The sequence below is a fragment of the Perna viridis genome, chromosome 2 (genome assembly GCF_037379345.1).
Source record: "Perna viridis isolate PV_CMFRI_1.1 ecotype Kerala chromosome 2, ASM3737934v1, whole genome shotgun sequence".
In the NCBI taxonomy this organism is placed as follows: Eukaryota; Metazoa; Mollusca; class Bivalvia; order Mytilida; family Mytilidae; genus Perna; species Perna viridis.
Window position 1 is genome coordinate 8,682,705 of NC_142446.1, and position 15,674 is coordinate 8,698,378.

General features: G+C 34.1%; 1 protein-coding gene across 4 annotated transcripts in view; it reads left to right on the forward strand.

The window, feature by feature from the left end:
• LOC148623538 (uncharacterized) overlaps positions 1 to 15,674 on the forward strand; it is a 40,791-nt gene that overhangs the window by 17,562 nt on the left and 7,555 nt on the right. For all 4 annotated transcript variants that reach the window (XM_088565412.1, XM_088565411.1, XM_088565413.1 and 1 more), the window contains 8 exons: positions 1,867 to 4,982; positions 6,206 to 6,399; positions 8,097 to 8,148; positions 9,912 to 11,566; positions 11,865 to 12,031; positions 12,260 to 12,449; positions 14,262 to 14,387; positions 15,222 to 15,338. In XM_088565412.1, coding sequence (XP_088421538.1) covers positions 1,867 to 4,982; positions 6,206 to 6,399; positions 8,097 to 8,148; positions 9,912 to 11,566; positions 11,865 to 12,031; positions 12,260 to 12,449; positions 14,262 to 14,387; positions 15,222 to 15,338 — 5,617 coding nt within the window. The remainder of the gene's footprint in view (positions 1 to 1,866; positions 4,983 to 6,205; positions 6,400 to 8,096; positions 8,149 to 9,911; positions 11,567 to 11,864; positions 12,032 to 12,259; positions 12,450 to 14,261; positions 14,388 to 15,221; positions 15,339 to 15,674) is intronic.

A 15,674-nucleotide genomic window follows, 5' to 3' on the forward strand; every position in this document is an offset into this window, starting at 1 on the left:
TGAAATAGAGCACTACAGATTAATTTTGCTCTGGTGAGGGGTTGAACCCTACTCCCTAAAAATCTCATTTTTTTGTTGGCAGCAGAATCTCATCTTTCAGCTTTTGAGTCAATATATTTCAACAAACTCTATATCAGATAGCCTCATTTTAAAGCACAGTCACCCTGCTTGCAGTTGAACACAAATTGTGCTTCCCTAAACTAAGATTAAACTGCCAGAACCAATAAAGTGGAACCAGGGTCAATCCTGAACAGGTCCAGGCGCAGTACGAAAAGGGTTAATTGTACATACATGTATTTCTACAACAGCAGGTGTATTACCCTTATGATAACACTGCGGGTCAATAAGAACATGAAATATTTAGTAATTGATTTGATTAATAGTTAAACAAGCTATTTTGGTATGTGCTTTATGCTCATGTTTCATTTTTTTAGGGCTGTTTAATTTTTGATGCTATTGGCAGCAGTGTCGTTGTCCAGACAATAACTTGAGTATAAGAATATGAATCTCTTTGATATACCACAGGGTGCCATACCACAGGGTACCATACCACAGGGTGCCATACCACAGGGTACCATAACACAGGGTACCATACCACAGGGTACCATACCACAGGGTGCCATACAACAGGGTACCATACCACAGGGTCCCATACCACAGGGTGCCATACCACAGGGTGCCATACCACAGGGTGATATACCACAGGGTGCCATACCACAGGGTGATATACCACAGGGTGCCATACCACAGGGTGCCATAAGAGAACTGCTGTAATTGATTTTTTGGGTTATGAATTAAACTTTTTAGGAACAAGGGGCCAATAAGGAACAAGAGACATTATATCCAGATAATATCTTGACTGTAAGTGAAAGGATCTTTTTGAAATTGTACCACAGTGTGTCATATTTCAAAACAAGTGCTTGGATTTTGGTGGTTGTAAAAAACTTACCAACAATGTACAATCTGTCATATTTGCAAAGCAACTTTTTGTTTGTTCACTTCTCGGGCTCCAACTCATACTGCTGTGACTTCTATTGCAATACCACCTGCCCTAATTCCAGCACCCTAGAGACCACTTGACCAGGTAGGGTACCTGATAAATAAAATTGTTTCTTTTGTTGATGATTCCTCCTTGTAGGTTTAATTTAGGGTACACTATGTATGGTAGTACAGGTTTGCTCATCTAGTTGTTACATAGGATATAATATCAAATTGTCAATCACAAATTTGAAATTTATTTCAAATTATTAACAATTTATTGAGAAAATTTATATAAAAATTAAGATAATCAATTGGTTATCATGAAGAACTTAAATATAATCTCTGTTGTCAAGAAAGCTTGGAGATGATGCACATGTAAATTCTTATTGTTCTTCAGCATATTTTGATTATTTATTCTTTCCAATTGATTATCCTATTATATGTATTAGTAAAATTTATTCAGAATATTATGGTGAGTTTGTATACAAAATTGAATTCAATTTTAATGGTTTATTTCTTTTAAAATTGACTTAAAATTTGTCTTTAGTTGATTTTCCATTTGTCAGATCATACTGTCTTAAAATGAGATTAGGGTAGATAATTTTTATTTATTAAACTGTGTATGTAAAATTCACCAATATTAAGAGGCAAACATCTCAGTCTAGTTTAACAAAATTTATATTTTAAATAATTTTTTTAGGTATATTCATCCTGTCATGGAAGATGTATGGAATTATATTTTATGTATAAATCCACCTTTACAAATGCAATAAAAAATTCTAATACATGTACAATAAGGTAATTGTGCATAACTGTAAAAAATCAGTCCTGAGGGAGTCAAACATCTTACTTTCTTCAAAATAAATTATTTTTTTAATATTTCAGTGATAAAGATGAAGAACCTGAGCAAGAACATGTTAGAATGGACTCCAGGGAGTCCAGGACACACCAAAGGTCATACTCTCAGCCATCCAGTCGGGGTCAGTTACATGGCAACAGACGTCCTTATCGACGACCTGGCCCTGGACCAGCTCATTATTATGAATATGATGGAAGATATAACCAAAACAGTTTTGAAAATCCACAGTGGCATAAAAGTGGGATGAGGCAAATGTTTCCTTATCAGTGGCGACAACCATGGGAGATGACATCTCCTGATCCCTGGGAACATCCCAATCATTCCCCTGAAGAAATGGATTTCCAGTACCATAACAATGGCAGACGGAACAGCTATTCACAAGGGCGTGAACACAATGGAACTGATAGAGGATGCTATGATAAGTACTCAAGACCAGAACGTGACCATGATGTTGACAAAAGAAGATTTGGTTCTGAAGAACCTAAGAAAGCAGTTAGGTTTGAAGATGAGGTGGATGAAGGACCAGAATTTGCTTCCAAAACCCAATCAAATCAGGAATCTAAAAGAAGAAGGAGAAATACTGATGTGACTGTAGTTGAGCAACCCCCTGGTGGTAGGACAACGAAAAACAGTAAGGGAAGATTGGTAGACTCACCTGTTTGTGAGGCTGATAGTACCACAGACATTGAGATTACAACAAGATCAAAAAAGGACAATGATAAAAAATCAGAAGGCAAAAAGAAATCCTCCACAAGAGTCAAAAAGAAGAAAGGTAACAAGCTATCACCAAGATCAGATGAAGGGGAGTCTGTTTTAGAAAGAGCTGAAAAATTATGTAAAGAACTTAGAGATAAACGAGAAAAGGCTAAGAAGGAAAATCAAAAAGGAAAAAAGGTGGAAAAAAATCAAGAGATAAATAAACAACTTGCTAAATTATCAGAGATAAATAAAAGGTATGTAAAAGGTGTTCTTGACGATGTTGATGACTCAGAAGTACATGTAAGAACATCAGTACTTAAATCGACAGAAAAAATCCCATCAACTATAACAACGAGTAGTTCTGTAGATAATCGACCACCTATTGGTACAAGATCAAAGAATAAAATAAGTCAATTAGGTGTTAAAGGTAACAATTCTACCAAATCTAGTGTTGACAAGGATTCTACAGATAATGTGCCATCTATTGACAGCACTAAACACATGACATCTATTCCATTAGACAGTAAAACTGGAGAAAAATCTAGGGATATTGATGACATCAGAAAAGAAATTGAAACTGAAGTTCACAAGTCACAAAATGACCTAAAGAAGTCACTGGAAGAGAGTAATGATGGTACAAATGAGCCAGAGTTTGGAGAATTGTTAGAAGAAAATGAAGACAGTTCAAAGTCAAGATTATCAATGGAATCTACAAGCAGAGAATCACTATTAAAAATGGTTAATTCGCCTCGATCACGCAAAGAACGACAACAATTAGCTGAAGTTTTAAGAACATATGCCAAGTCGCAGAAGCGTTTGTCTCTTCCTAGGTTTAATCTACACATGTCTGGGATCTATGATAACCTTGAAAATTATGGAGATTTTAGATTAGAGGAGCTCTCTCCAGATGTTCAGTTACAGATAGCAGAACTCATCGAAGCTGATGTCAAACCAGATCTAGATGAGTTGGAGAAAAGTTTATTGTCAGAGATAAAGGCTGAAAGGTTAGATGATTATCACTCTACCTCATCTCATCAAGATAAACTTCTTGATTCATCCCTCAAGCATGAGGAGGTAGGGTCATCTAGACTTTCAAATGTTGACCATGAAATCCAAACAGGAATTGATTCTTTAGATGATATAAAAAAGGAGCCAGCAGAAAAAATATATAATCCACAATCCCCACAATATAGCCAGGAAGAAAAAGACTTTATAGAAAAGTTCTGTTCACCAGGCAGTCCAGTTAGAAAATCTCCACATGCTAGAACTGAAAGTCAGCCTGAACTGATAGGCCCTATTTGTCAGACTAATTCTACTAGTGTTAATCATGACGGCCAGCGACAGAACTTATTTCATTCAAGTTCAAGGGAATCACTTAAAGTTAGATCAGCTGGACTTAGAAGTAGGTCTAACTCTTTGTCAGCTTTACCTATTAATGCTAAAAATATAAGAAGTGATTTAGTCATTTCTAGACAAGCTAGACCAGAACAAGATTTAAATAAGAAGGATGGAGATTTGGGAAATGATGCATTAGAGCTTTGGCGCAAACAGTATTCTAAGGAGAAGGCAATTGAAGAAGAAGGAGGTTCTGGAACAAAAAATGAAAAAGAGAAATTTAACATGAATGAGAGAAAAACTTATAAAGAATATCTGCAGCAAATTAAAAATAGTGCTGATTTTAGCTTAGAGATTCTTCAAAAAAGCCAAAGTAACTCTGATTTGGAAAAAAATAGACCACAAGGTGATGGCTTGTGTTTAAAATCTCCTGGAAATCAGTTTAAAACTGGCCAATCACTTGTGGCTAATCCACACCATGTTAAAGTAGAGAAAAATTCAGAAAGGACATGGCTTGGTAAGTCAGGGGTCAGTAATGACAACTTAATGTCTTTAGTGATGGATGCACGGCAAGTTGAGGAACAACCTCAAATGCAGAATAAAGCAGATCCAAATTACACTAAGAAAATCCTGAAGGCTCCTCCTGTTTCATGGTTTGGTGCTCACTTACCTTTAGGATTATCAGGCACTCTGCCATTTTCTATGGGGGTGTCAGGGAATGTTCATATGGGGCAACCTGAAAGCCATTCTGTACCATCATCTCTTGGGGTGCCTGTAAGCCATTCTGTACCATCATCACTTGGGCTGCCTGAAAGTCATTCTTTACCACCTACACTTGGGGTGCCTGGAAACCATTCTGTACTACCATCACATGAGGTGCCTGGAAGCCATTCTGCACCATCATCACTTGGGTTGCCTGGAAGCCATTCTCTACCACCCGCACTTAGGGTGCCTGGAAGCCATTCTTTACTACCATCACTTGGGGTGCCTGAAAGCCATTCTGTACCATTATCTGTATTGAACTCAGGAATTAAAACTTCGTCAGATTCAGAGCCTGGTAGTACAACTGTAACAACATGGTCCAGCACTTCTGTAACACAGCCTCAAGGTAATATTCATTGCTGAATGATACTTTTACTTCTACTCAATGAGTGGGTGATATATTAAAACAACTTTGTCTGTCATTCCATCAGACTGAATTTCATCAAAATTATTTTGACTCTCAGTTGATGGATTGGTTTCTAATTTGATTCTTGGCTTTTTAGAGATTGTATGTGATTTTGGTTGCAATCCAATATAAACTGCCTATTGCATGGGACTCCCATTTTTTTCATTATAATGAATGTCAGGAGAAAATTTTGATCGCAAAAATCTCCACTCCCAGTGGAATGATCGTTTTAAATGTTGTATGTGGCCTTACTTAGATGCAGCATATCTTGTAAAAGATTTTTGTTGCTGTCCAATATCAACTTTCTGTACGAGTGTGGATATACTTAGCACGACAGCATGTGTAAGAGTCACCACATATACTTGGTCCTTTAGTCTGGCAAGTTTGAATTGATTAATATGAAGGGAGTTATTTTGTGCATTTGGCACTATGGAAACATTTTGTTGGCACCATTTTTGGTATTTAACTGCAATTTTTTTGGACAAATTATACTTTCAGCTAGCATAAGCAAATTTATGTAATAAGTAAAATATTCAGTCTCTCTTGTCATTTTTATCAGACTTAATGTCCTTAAAGTAAAATGAAACAACATAGTACAAATTTCTGTACACCAAATTATTTTTGTACTATTTTATTCATTCAATTGTGAGAAAAGGTAGGTGAGAAAGTTGAATGTGATGGATTGTATTTTTTTTAGAAAAAAAGAATTTTTTGAATCTTTCACTTAGCTATTCAAAACATATGTTATGACCTTCTATTGGAACTCATTGAAAAGAGCATTTTGTAAATGTACATAATTATTTTAAACTAAAAAATGTAAATCATCAATTTTCTGTGGAAATTAGCCTGATGTTTTTGAATCACTGAGTTGTAAAGTGTTACTTGTAACATTTATTGATCACTGGAGAGATGTAACATAAAGTTATTTTCACAATAAACAAGATAAAAAAGTTAGTATTAGATGTAAACATGTATATTTCTTTAAATAAACATTTTAGGTCTTGTTCTTATGAATTTGGTAAGAATTTTGTTAAAAAAACACATAACATTGTGCTACCGAAAAATTCTCTCATATTACTTTTAGGCAAATTATTTATTATTCTTAAAATATATTTGCCATAACATCTTTTACTTTAAACAATGAATAACCTTATTTTTTTCAGTAATGTCTTCATCTGAGATGAGTGTGTCAAGTGAGACCGCGGAGAGTTTAGTTCAGACAGTGTTTGATATCAGTATCAAGGAGGAAGATATTCGTCAACAGTTACAAGACGTAGACCAAAATATTACACGTCTTCAGAAAATCATTGAGGAATCGGAGACAGAATTAAAAAAACAGAGAGAAAGAAAAGCATCTGTGAGTTTATTAATCTAGTTCATAAAAATATGCATGTACCAGTATTCATTTCAGGGATTCATTTATAATGATTGAAATCATTGTAGGACAAATAATTATTGGGTTTATTTAAGGTTTACAGCAGTATTTTGGAAGACATATTCAACAGGAAACTTATTCATATTACACTTTGTTAAATAAGTTGAGTATTGATCAATATGTCAGGTCTTTGAGATTCTCTATCATTCTTACTTATGTATATATACTTCATTAATAAGATTTGGCAAGAATTAATACTTTACCAAAACTTAAAAAGACTAAAATCTGTAAATAACAGAACATTTTGACATTTATGGAAATGTGAAGATATGTAATTTAATGCTTTACATATTAAATTTTTTTGTGAATCAAAGTCCTAACATGTGTCAATAAATAGTTTCATTTTCAGCACAGTTTTGTTTGTATAAGCTGTCAATGTTCATAATTGATGTCTATCATGTATCAATGTTCATCATTCTCTTCTGGTGTCTGTCATTTATCAATGTTTATCATTCTCTTCTGTTGTCTATCATGTATCAATGTTCATCATTCTCATCTAGTGTCTTTCATGTATCAATGTTCATCATTCTCTGTTTGTGTCTATCATGTATCAGTGTTCATCATTCTCTTCTTGTGCCTGTCATGTATCAATGTTCATCATTCTCTTTTGGTGTCTGTCATATATCAATGTTCATCATTCTCTTCTGGTGTCTGTCATGTATCAGTGTTCATCATTCTCTGCTAGTTTCTATCATGTATTAATGTCCATCATTCTCTTTTGGTGTCTGTCATATATCAATGTTCATCATTCTCTGCTAGTTTCTATCATGTACCAATGTTCATCATTCTCTTCTGGTGTCTGTCATGTAACAAATGTTAATCATTCTCTTCTGGTGTCTGTCATTTATCAATGTTTATCATTCTCTTCTGTTTTCTGTCATGTATCAGTGTTCATCATTCTCTTCTGCTGTCTGTCATGTATCAGTGTTCATCATTCTCTTCTGTTGTCTGTCATGTACCAATGTTCAGCATTCTCTTCTGGTGTCTGTCATGTAACAAATGTTAATCATTCTCTGCTAGTTTCTATCATGCATTAATTCCATCATTCTCTTTTGGTGTCTGTCATATATCAATGTTCATCATTCTCTTCTTGTGTCTGTCATGTATCAGTGTTCATCATTCTGTTCTGGTGTCTGTCATTTATCCATGTTTATCATTCTCTTCTGGTGTCTGTCATGTATCAATGTTCATCATTCTCTGCTGGTGTCTATCATGTATCAATGTTCATCATTCTCTTCTGGTGTCTGTCATGTATCAGTGTTCATCATTCTCTGCTGGTGTCTGTCATTTATCATTATTCATCATTCTCTTCTGGTGTCAGTCATTTATCAATGTTCACCATTCACTGCTGATATCTATCATTTGTCAATGATCACATTTCACTGCTGATATCTCTCATTTGTCAATGATCACATTTCACTGCTGGTGTCTGTCATGTGTTTATACTCATCACTCACTACTATTGTCTATCAGATATCAATGCAACATATACTGATAGTGTCTATCACATATCAATTTTCAATTTTCATCATTCTTTATTGGTGTCTATTATGTGTCAATGCTCAGCATCCCCTTGTTGGTGTCCATCATGTTCATATACCGGTATCTTGTTATTGCAGCTGAAAAAAGAAGAAGAAAACCTTCGATTGAAAAGAAGAAATATTTTACAAGGTGAAGTATAATCTGAATTTGTTGTCCCTGCAAATTTCCATTCTTCATAAGATCACAAAGAAAGGTTCTTTCATTTATAAATATTTGGTTTTCACACAAAAATGTCTTATGTAAAAGTATATGGGTTTCTATAACATTGTTAAACAAGGTTCCTCAATATGAATAAAGGTAAAACAATTTTTTAGGAGGGAGGAGGTGAACTTATTTGAAAATAAAAAATTAGAAACAAAAACAAGACTTCTGTGGTTTCTAGACAAAAAATTCTGTATGTGTATAGATCTGTATAATTTATACCACAATGTTTAACATCACAAAAAAAAGGTTTTGTTTGAGCATTGGATTAATAGCTCTTACTGCTTTGGAAAAGGAACCAAAAACAAGATTTTTTGTAAAATGTAATGTCAACATCTGATATATTGTTCCACTACTGTCTGTATATCCTTCCTGAGTAAGCTTGTGATAAGTATAGCGTTAAACTTCTGTCTGTCGTTACGTCCTCCATGAGTCAGTCTGTGATAGGTATAATGTTACACTACACTCTGTCTGTCCATTCTTTCTGAGTCAGTTTATGTTGGGTATACTGTTACAATCCTGGCAGTCTGTCTGTCTGTCCATCCTTCCTGAGTCAGTTTGTGATGGTATACTGTTACAATCCTGTCTGTCTGTCTGTCTGTCCTTCCTAAGTCAGTTTGTGATAGGTGTAATGTTACAATCCTGTCTGTCTGTCTGTCCATCCTTCTTAATTCAGTTTGTGATAGGTATACTGTTATAATCCTGTCTGTCTGTCTGTCCTTCCTGGGTCAGTTTATGATAGGTATACTATTACAATCCTGTTTGTCTGTCCATCCTTCTTGAGTTATCTTGTGATAGATGTAAATGTTACAATACTGTCTGTCATTCATAAACATCTTTTTAAACCCTCTTCTACCAAAGTCTTTTACCAATACTCATTAAACTCATTATTTAATACCCTCAGAAAAAGTAACTTTGAAAAAAAAATTCATGGAGGAGCTGTAGTATCCTTTTGTAAGATACATTCTAGTGATTTAATTTAAAATTAAAAGACTTTAATTATTATAGGTTAAAAATTCGATGGATCTAAATTATATGTATTTTTTTTAATCTATGCTAATAGTTAGTCTATACTTGGTGTCTCATAATGCCTGGACCATTAAAAGTAGAAATACAAGTTTATTGCCACCTGTTGATGATTATTTAGATTAGCTTACTCAATCATATCATAAAATGGTGTCTCCCTAAAATTTGAATTGTTCAAATTGTATGACATTAAAATCCAGCATCACAATGTTGACATTGTCATACTGGCAGTGATTCTGTTACTTAGACGATTTTTGTTTATTGGTAGTTTGATCAAAACAATAATTTACTGACTTATATGGTTTCTAAAATTCTTGCAAAGGTTATTGTCTCTACCAAATTTTTTTTTTTTCAAATTTGTGAGAAAGTCAATTTTTGTCAACACTTAGCCAAAAAAATGGCAGAATTATAAAATTCTTATTTAATTAGCTATGAACCATAAGTACATTGTACTGATGTTTGGTTTTTGTAAACTGTGAAATGCATTACAAATAGAAAGAGAACTATGCTTGGAGAATAGAAAAAGTGAAAAAAATTATGGCTTAATCAATAACCTGGCTTGAACTGACATAGAGTTTAGTGGATAATATTCATTCTTTCAATTAAAGAAGAGCTTTAATATATGTAATATTTATAACTGTAATTAAATGTTTTTATTATTGTAGAAGCAAGAGACAAACAAAAAAGACCAGATTCTAGACATGATTGTGCTGATCGCCCCACACCTCCATTGTCAGAAGATTCAGGGATAAGCAGTAGAACCATATCTCACTCTGAGGTAACAGATAGATCATATAACCCCCAGTCTATACAAAGTTCACATGCTTCATACCCTGGAGAGCTATATACACTGAGAGGAACACACATACTGGATTCTTTGCATGGTCAGTCTAAATTAATTATGCCAACTCATGGTGTAGTCCATCCTATATATTACCAGTATTCTCCAGGGTCTGTTAGCTTTCCTGGGCAGGAAGTCCAAAAAAGAAATCAGGGCAGTCCCTTGAGAAGTAAATCTCCTGTTAGTCAGATAAGAAATCCTCATGGAACTCAGATGAGGGAGGAATCACCAATGCAGGATTCACCCAAGGACATTCAAGTTCATGACTTACTGTATCAGGGTGCTGATCTCTCAGTTGCAGACTCTTTTAGAAGAGAAACTACAGTGAAACAACTGGACACATTGTATGCCCATGAGAAAAGGAAATCAATAACCAGTAAATCATTGGAAGTTCCATATCACAATAAGGATTCTACAGATATTGCCCTGAACATGAACATGGTAGACAGAAAAACATCAAGTCATGATAATGAAGGAGCTGAAAGTTTTTCTGAACAAATGTCATCATTTAAAGGAAAACAATCAGATGATATTATCATGGTAAGTGATGACCAGAAGCAGGGGAGTGATATTATAATTATCAGTGATTCTCCCAAAAGATCATTGGTCACTGCAGAGAAACCAAAGACTGAATTTCAAGGTCAATCAAAGTTATATGATCAAACTGCTTTAAGTAATGACAAAAAAGAAGAAATGGATAATGCTATAAACTTTTCTCAGATAGCTGGGTTAAATACATGTCCTGGCTTGTTCGCTGGAGAATCCAAAACTATTGATGCTGATTCTGACCTCAAGTCTTATGGATTTATTACTCTCAGTAATTTGATGACAACTGATGAGAAACCCAGTCCAATTGATTCCCCTGAACAACCTGTTAAGATACCAAAACAATCAGACAGTAATAGACAGGAGGAATTTGTTTCTTCACCCAGAAGTGACAAAGAAGCAAAACAAGGCAATAAAGATAAGGTCAATGTACATTATATGGGAAGTCTTCCACATGGGGTGGATCAGGGTGAATTTCTGAAAAAGTTTAGGTCTGCCAGGAGTAAAGATGATCAGATGTCTTTCCTTGTTGTTGATGGAGATCAAAATAAAGACATGTATGATAAACTCCAGTTATTGTTCCACAAACCACATAGCAAGGAAGAATCTCATGATCAAATTGAATCTCCTCAAAAAGATTCCAATTTTCAAAGTTTTGGAAGCAGTTGTTCATTGGGTGAGAACATCAAGCACTACTGTAATCAGAACAAGCCTGAAGAGACATTGATTACTTTGTCTGATGAAGATAAGTGTCCTGATATGATAGTTAGTGAAGATCATCTAAGGTGCTTATCACCCAATAGGAAAAAACTGAAAACAAAGAAAGAACGAGACAGGGCATCAGTAAGAAAACAGAAGGAAGAATGTATCTTGGAATCAAGTTCAGATTGTAATTCTCATGATGAAGACTCAACTCAAATGTCTAAACTGAAGGTAATGATAAATTACACAGATAAAATCAATAGTAATCTTATGAATGTATAATTAATTGAAAACATAAGATATAGAGCTAAAGCCAAAGACTTGTTTGAATATACTTATTAAATTATAAAAGAAGTTAAGTTTTTTTATATATAAAGATGTTACACTACAAGAAAATACCCTGTATATAATAAAGCAAAATTTTTAGGTCAACTAATGGCCCAACAAATGGAATATGTAGGAAAATGAATGGTCTATATATATATAGATATATATCTATCTTAAGCATTTTTTTTTTATTCTTCGAAAGAATGTTGAGTGTGTGCCAGAAAAAATAGTTAGAGGGCAGTCACTTGATCAGAATAAATCACATGTCCAGGGGTCAGAGGTTCTTACTCATAGATTGCTTGAGGAAGTCCAACTAGAAACAGAATCAGATGACAGCCGAGCACAGTTAAAGGACAAATTTGCTGAAAGGTAATTTTGTTTAGTCTTGTAGACATTACTTGTCAAGCACAAGAAGTTTCTAAAATAATGTATGTTATGTTTAAGGTTAACTAACTAAAATTTTATATATAAACTCTATTGAATTATTATAAAAATGAAATGCTTTTTTTCTATTAAAAGATCTTAATGTCAGTATATTACAATTATCTACATGAAGAATAAAACAAATCTGAAGAAACTAATAATTTTATAATTTAGGTTTAAGTTGAAGCCTGATTTCCTTGCCTCATTGAAAGCTGCTGTGAGGTCTTCCTTGGCAAAGACAGAACCTGATTGTGAAGGTGTAACTTGCTGTGGCCCTGAGGAACAAGTTTCTGGTCTACAGGTCATTGATGATCAAATCTATGTATCCTATATTGGTTGCACAGTTAGGAAATTCAGTTTAAAAGTATGTACTGAATGCCACAGTAATCATTGTTAACTCTACCAGTAATCAATATATTATATAGGTTACCTCTGACCACTGCTTGAACCAGACAAAATGATTACTGTAAATTCAGAAATTTTCGTGTGCATTTATTTTCACAATTTAAGTCACTGAAGAAAAAATGTGAGGCTTTAATTTTTTTGGGATTCGCCACTTGGATGAACAAAATATTATCAGAAATTTTAGGCATTTGCGGTTATTATTTACCTAGCAAAATTGAAGTTTATACAGAGAGTTCCTTACAAATGTCCACAAGTTATTTCAATGAACTGTTTTTTGGCTGCAATACACATATATTATTACTTTCACCTTCAATGGTGATCTAACTATGTAAAAACAGAGTGATTATATCAAAACTACTTTAATTGGACAACAATAAATCATTTAATCTCCTAATTACGAGGTATTTGACTTAATAGTTCCCCAAGCAATTAGTAACACCCGTTCTCAAAAGGAAAGAAATCAAGGCATTTAAAATGCAAGTTTTTGTTATTGTAATTGTCAAGCCATCACATTTTTCACATGACTAAATATGTCATGAACATTTCTGAATTTACAGTAACTGACTGCATGAACATTTTAAATTACTTTTTCAACTTTAACTATCTATTGAAGTCATTATTCATATACTTCATACACTCTATGTACACCAAGCTCAAAGACAGATATCATTTTTACTGTTTTTTTAACCCATATTTAGTATAAAGAAAAAGGCATATACCAAACTTAAATAAAAAAAATAGGAAAAATTATAAACTTCAGTGTTTCTTTTTAAAATTTGTATGCCGAATTCACATACTTAAAAAAAAATATGTTTTAGTTTGTTTTTTTTTTTTTAACATAAGGAGATCTTATCATGTGTTAAATTGATTGTAAGAAATGACATCACAATGCTAATCTCTATTATGATGTCATAACTCTATGTTTGTTTAACTATCCAGCATGACATTTAATTCACCCTCCGGTTTTGTCGAACTATCCAGCATGACATTTAATTCACCCTCTGGGTTTGTCTAACTATCCAGCATGACTTTTAATTCACCCTCTGGGTTTGTCTAACTATACAGCATGACATTTAATTCGCCCTTTGGGTTTGTCGAACTATCCAGCATGACTTTAATTCACCCTCTGGGTTTGTCGAACTATCCAGCATGACTTTTAATTCACCCTCTGGGTTTGTCGAACTATCCAGCATGACTTTAATTCACCCTCCGGTTTTGTCAAACTATCCAGCAAGACTGTAATTCGCCCTTTGGGTTTGTCGAACTATCCAGCATTACTTTAATTCGCCCTCCGGTTTTGTCTAACTATCCAGCATGACATTTAATTCGCCCTTTGGGTTTGTCAAACTATCCAGCATGACTGTAATTCGCCCTTTGGGTTTGTCAAACTATCCAGCATGACATTTAATTCACCCTCTGGGTTTGTCTAACTATCCAGCATGACATTTAATTCGCCCTTTGGGTTTGTCGAACTAACCAGCATGACTTTTATTCACCCTCCGGTTTTGTCAAACTATCCAGCATGACATTTAATTCACCCTCTAGGTTTGTCGAACTATCCAGCATGACATTTAATTCGCCCTTTGGGTTTGTCGAACTATCCAGCATGACTTTATTTCGCCCTCCGGTTTTGTCGAACTATCCAGCATGACATTTAATTCACCCTCTTGGTTTGTCTATTCTGTATGTAATGATTTTTTTGTTTTTATTTATCAAATTACTTACCAGAATTAATTGTTTTTTTATTTTGTTTTTTTTTTGTGTATTTCAGACTGGTGAACTAATCCATACATTTGATTGTTCACCACATCAAATAAGTTGTCTGTATGTGCTCAGTGAATCATTAAGGCTGTACACTGGTGGATCGTCTCAACATCTGCTTACATTCAATGCAATGGTTTGTACATAAACTTCTCATGAAATGATCCATATTAAGGTTCTTCTTTAGTATCTTGGACACTACACACCAGTTTATGTTTGTTTATGCTTAAACTTTATAAGATAAAAAATGAAATTTTGCAGAAAATACTTCATAATGACTTGCCTACCTTGCTTCCAAATGTGTGTACATCGTCATAGGAATTTTCATCACGAATATTTCAACAAAATTTGTTTAGAAAAATTTGGAAAATGTCATGAAGCCACACCCTTATTAACACCCCCCCCCCAAAAAAAAAAGTTTGGGGTATATAGGAAACACCCTGTCTGTCTGTCCGTCTGTCCACATTCCTTCTACCGCAAGCGCAATTCATCGAAAGCCACTCAAAGGATTTTGGTAAAATTTTATAGGAAGGTTGAATATCATATGTAAATGTGCATGATAGATGCTGGTAGCGGACTTCAAAGGGAGATAATCCAAAATAAAGTTTTACATGTTAAAACCTTGTCAGCACAACTCCTCCTTAACTACCCTAGGGATTTTGATGAAATTTCACAGGAAGGTTGGGTATGATATGTAGATGTGCATAAAGGAACAGAATTACTGTTGGAGGACTCCTAAGGAATCACTGTTGGAGGACTCCTAAGGAATTGAGATAATTCAAAATTAAAAAGTAAAATTGGCAACACAAATATCTCAGCAATCTTCCATGAACATGATGGAACAATATGAAATTAAAATAATGAAATACCTATGTCAATAACAATGTTTAGAAAAATACTTGGCAAATATAATTTCATGTGTTTTGAAAATGCACATCCCCATTAAAGCATCATACTCCTTTTCTTACAGACTGGACAACAGATACGATTTGAGAACTTAGAAGAGAAGCTACAATGTTTTCATCATAACTGGGGGAAGCTTTTCATTGGAACATATACTGGATCTATACTGGTCTGGAGTACAAAGGTATGATGAAATATCATGATGGTAGTATGAAAATCCCCACCGATGACAGCTCCATAATGATTGGCCAGTTTTGCATCAGAGCAAGTTATCACTTTATATACAGTAATTATTCACCACAATATCAATAATAAACAACTGTCCATATTATTCATAAAATTCTTTATTGTGAGCAGATATATGATTAATTTCTTACCTTTTGAATCAGTATACTAGTTTTAAATGGAAACTACGTAGTACATGGAATAGATTATAGATATATGAAATATTTGATATTATTAGATTATTTAATATTTTTTTAACCAGAGAGAGTTTGTTATGCTCATCTCGTCGAGCGGC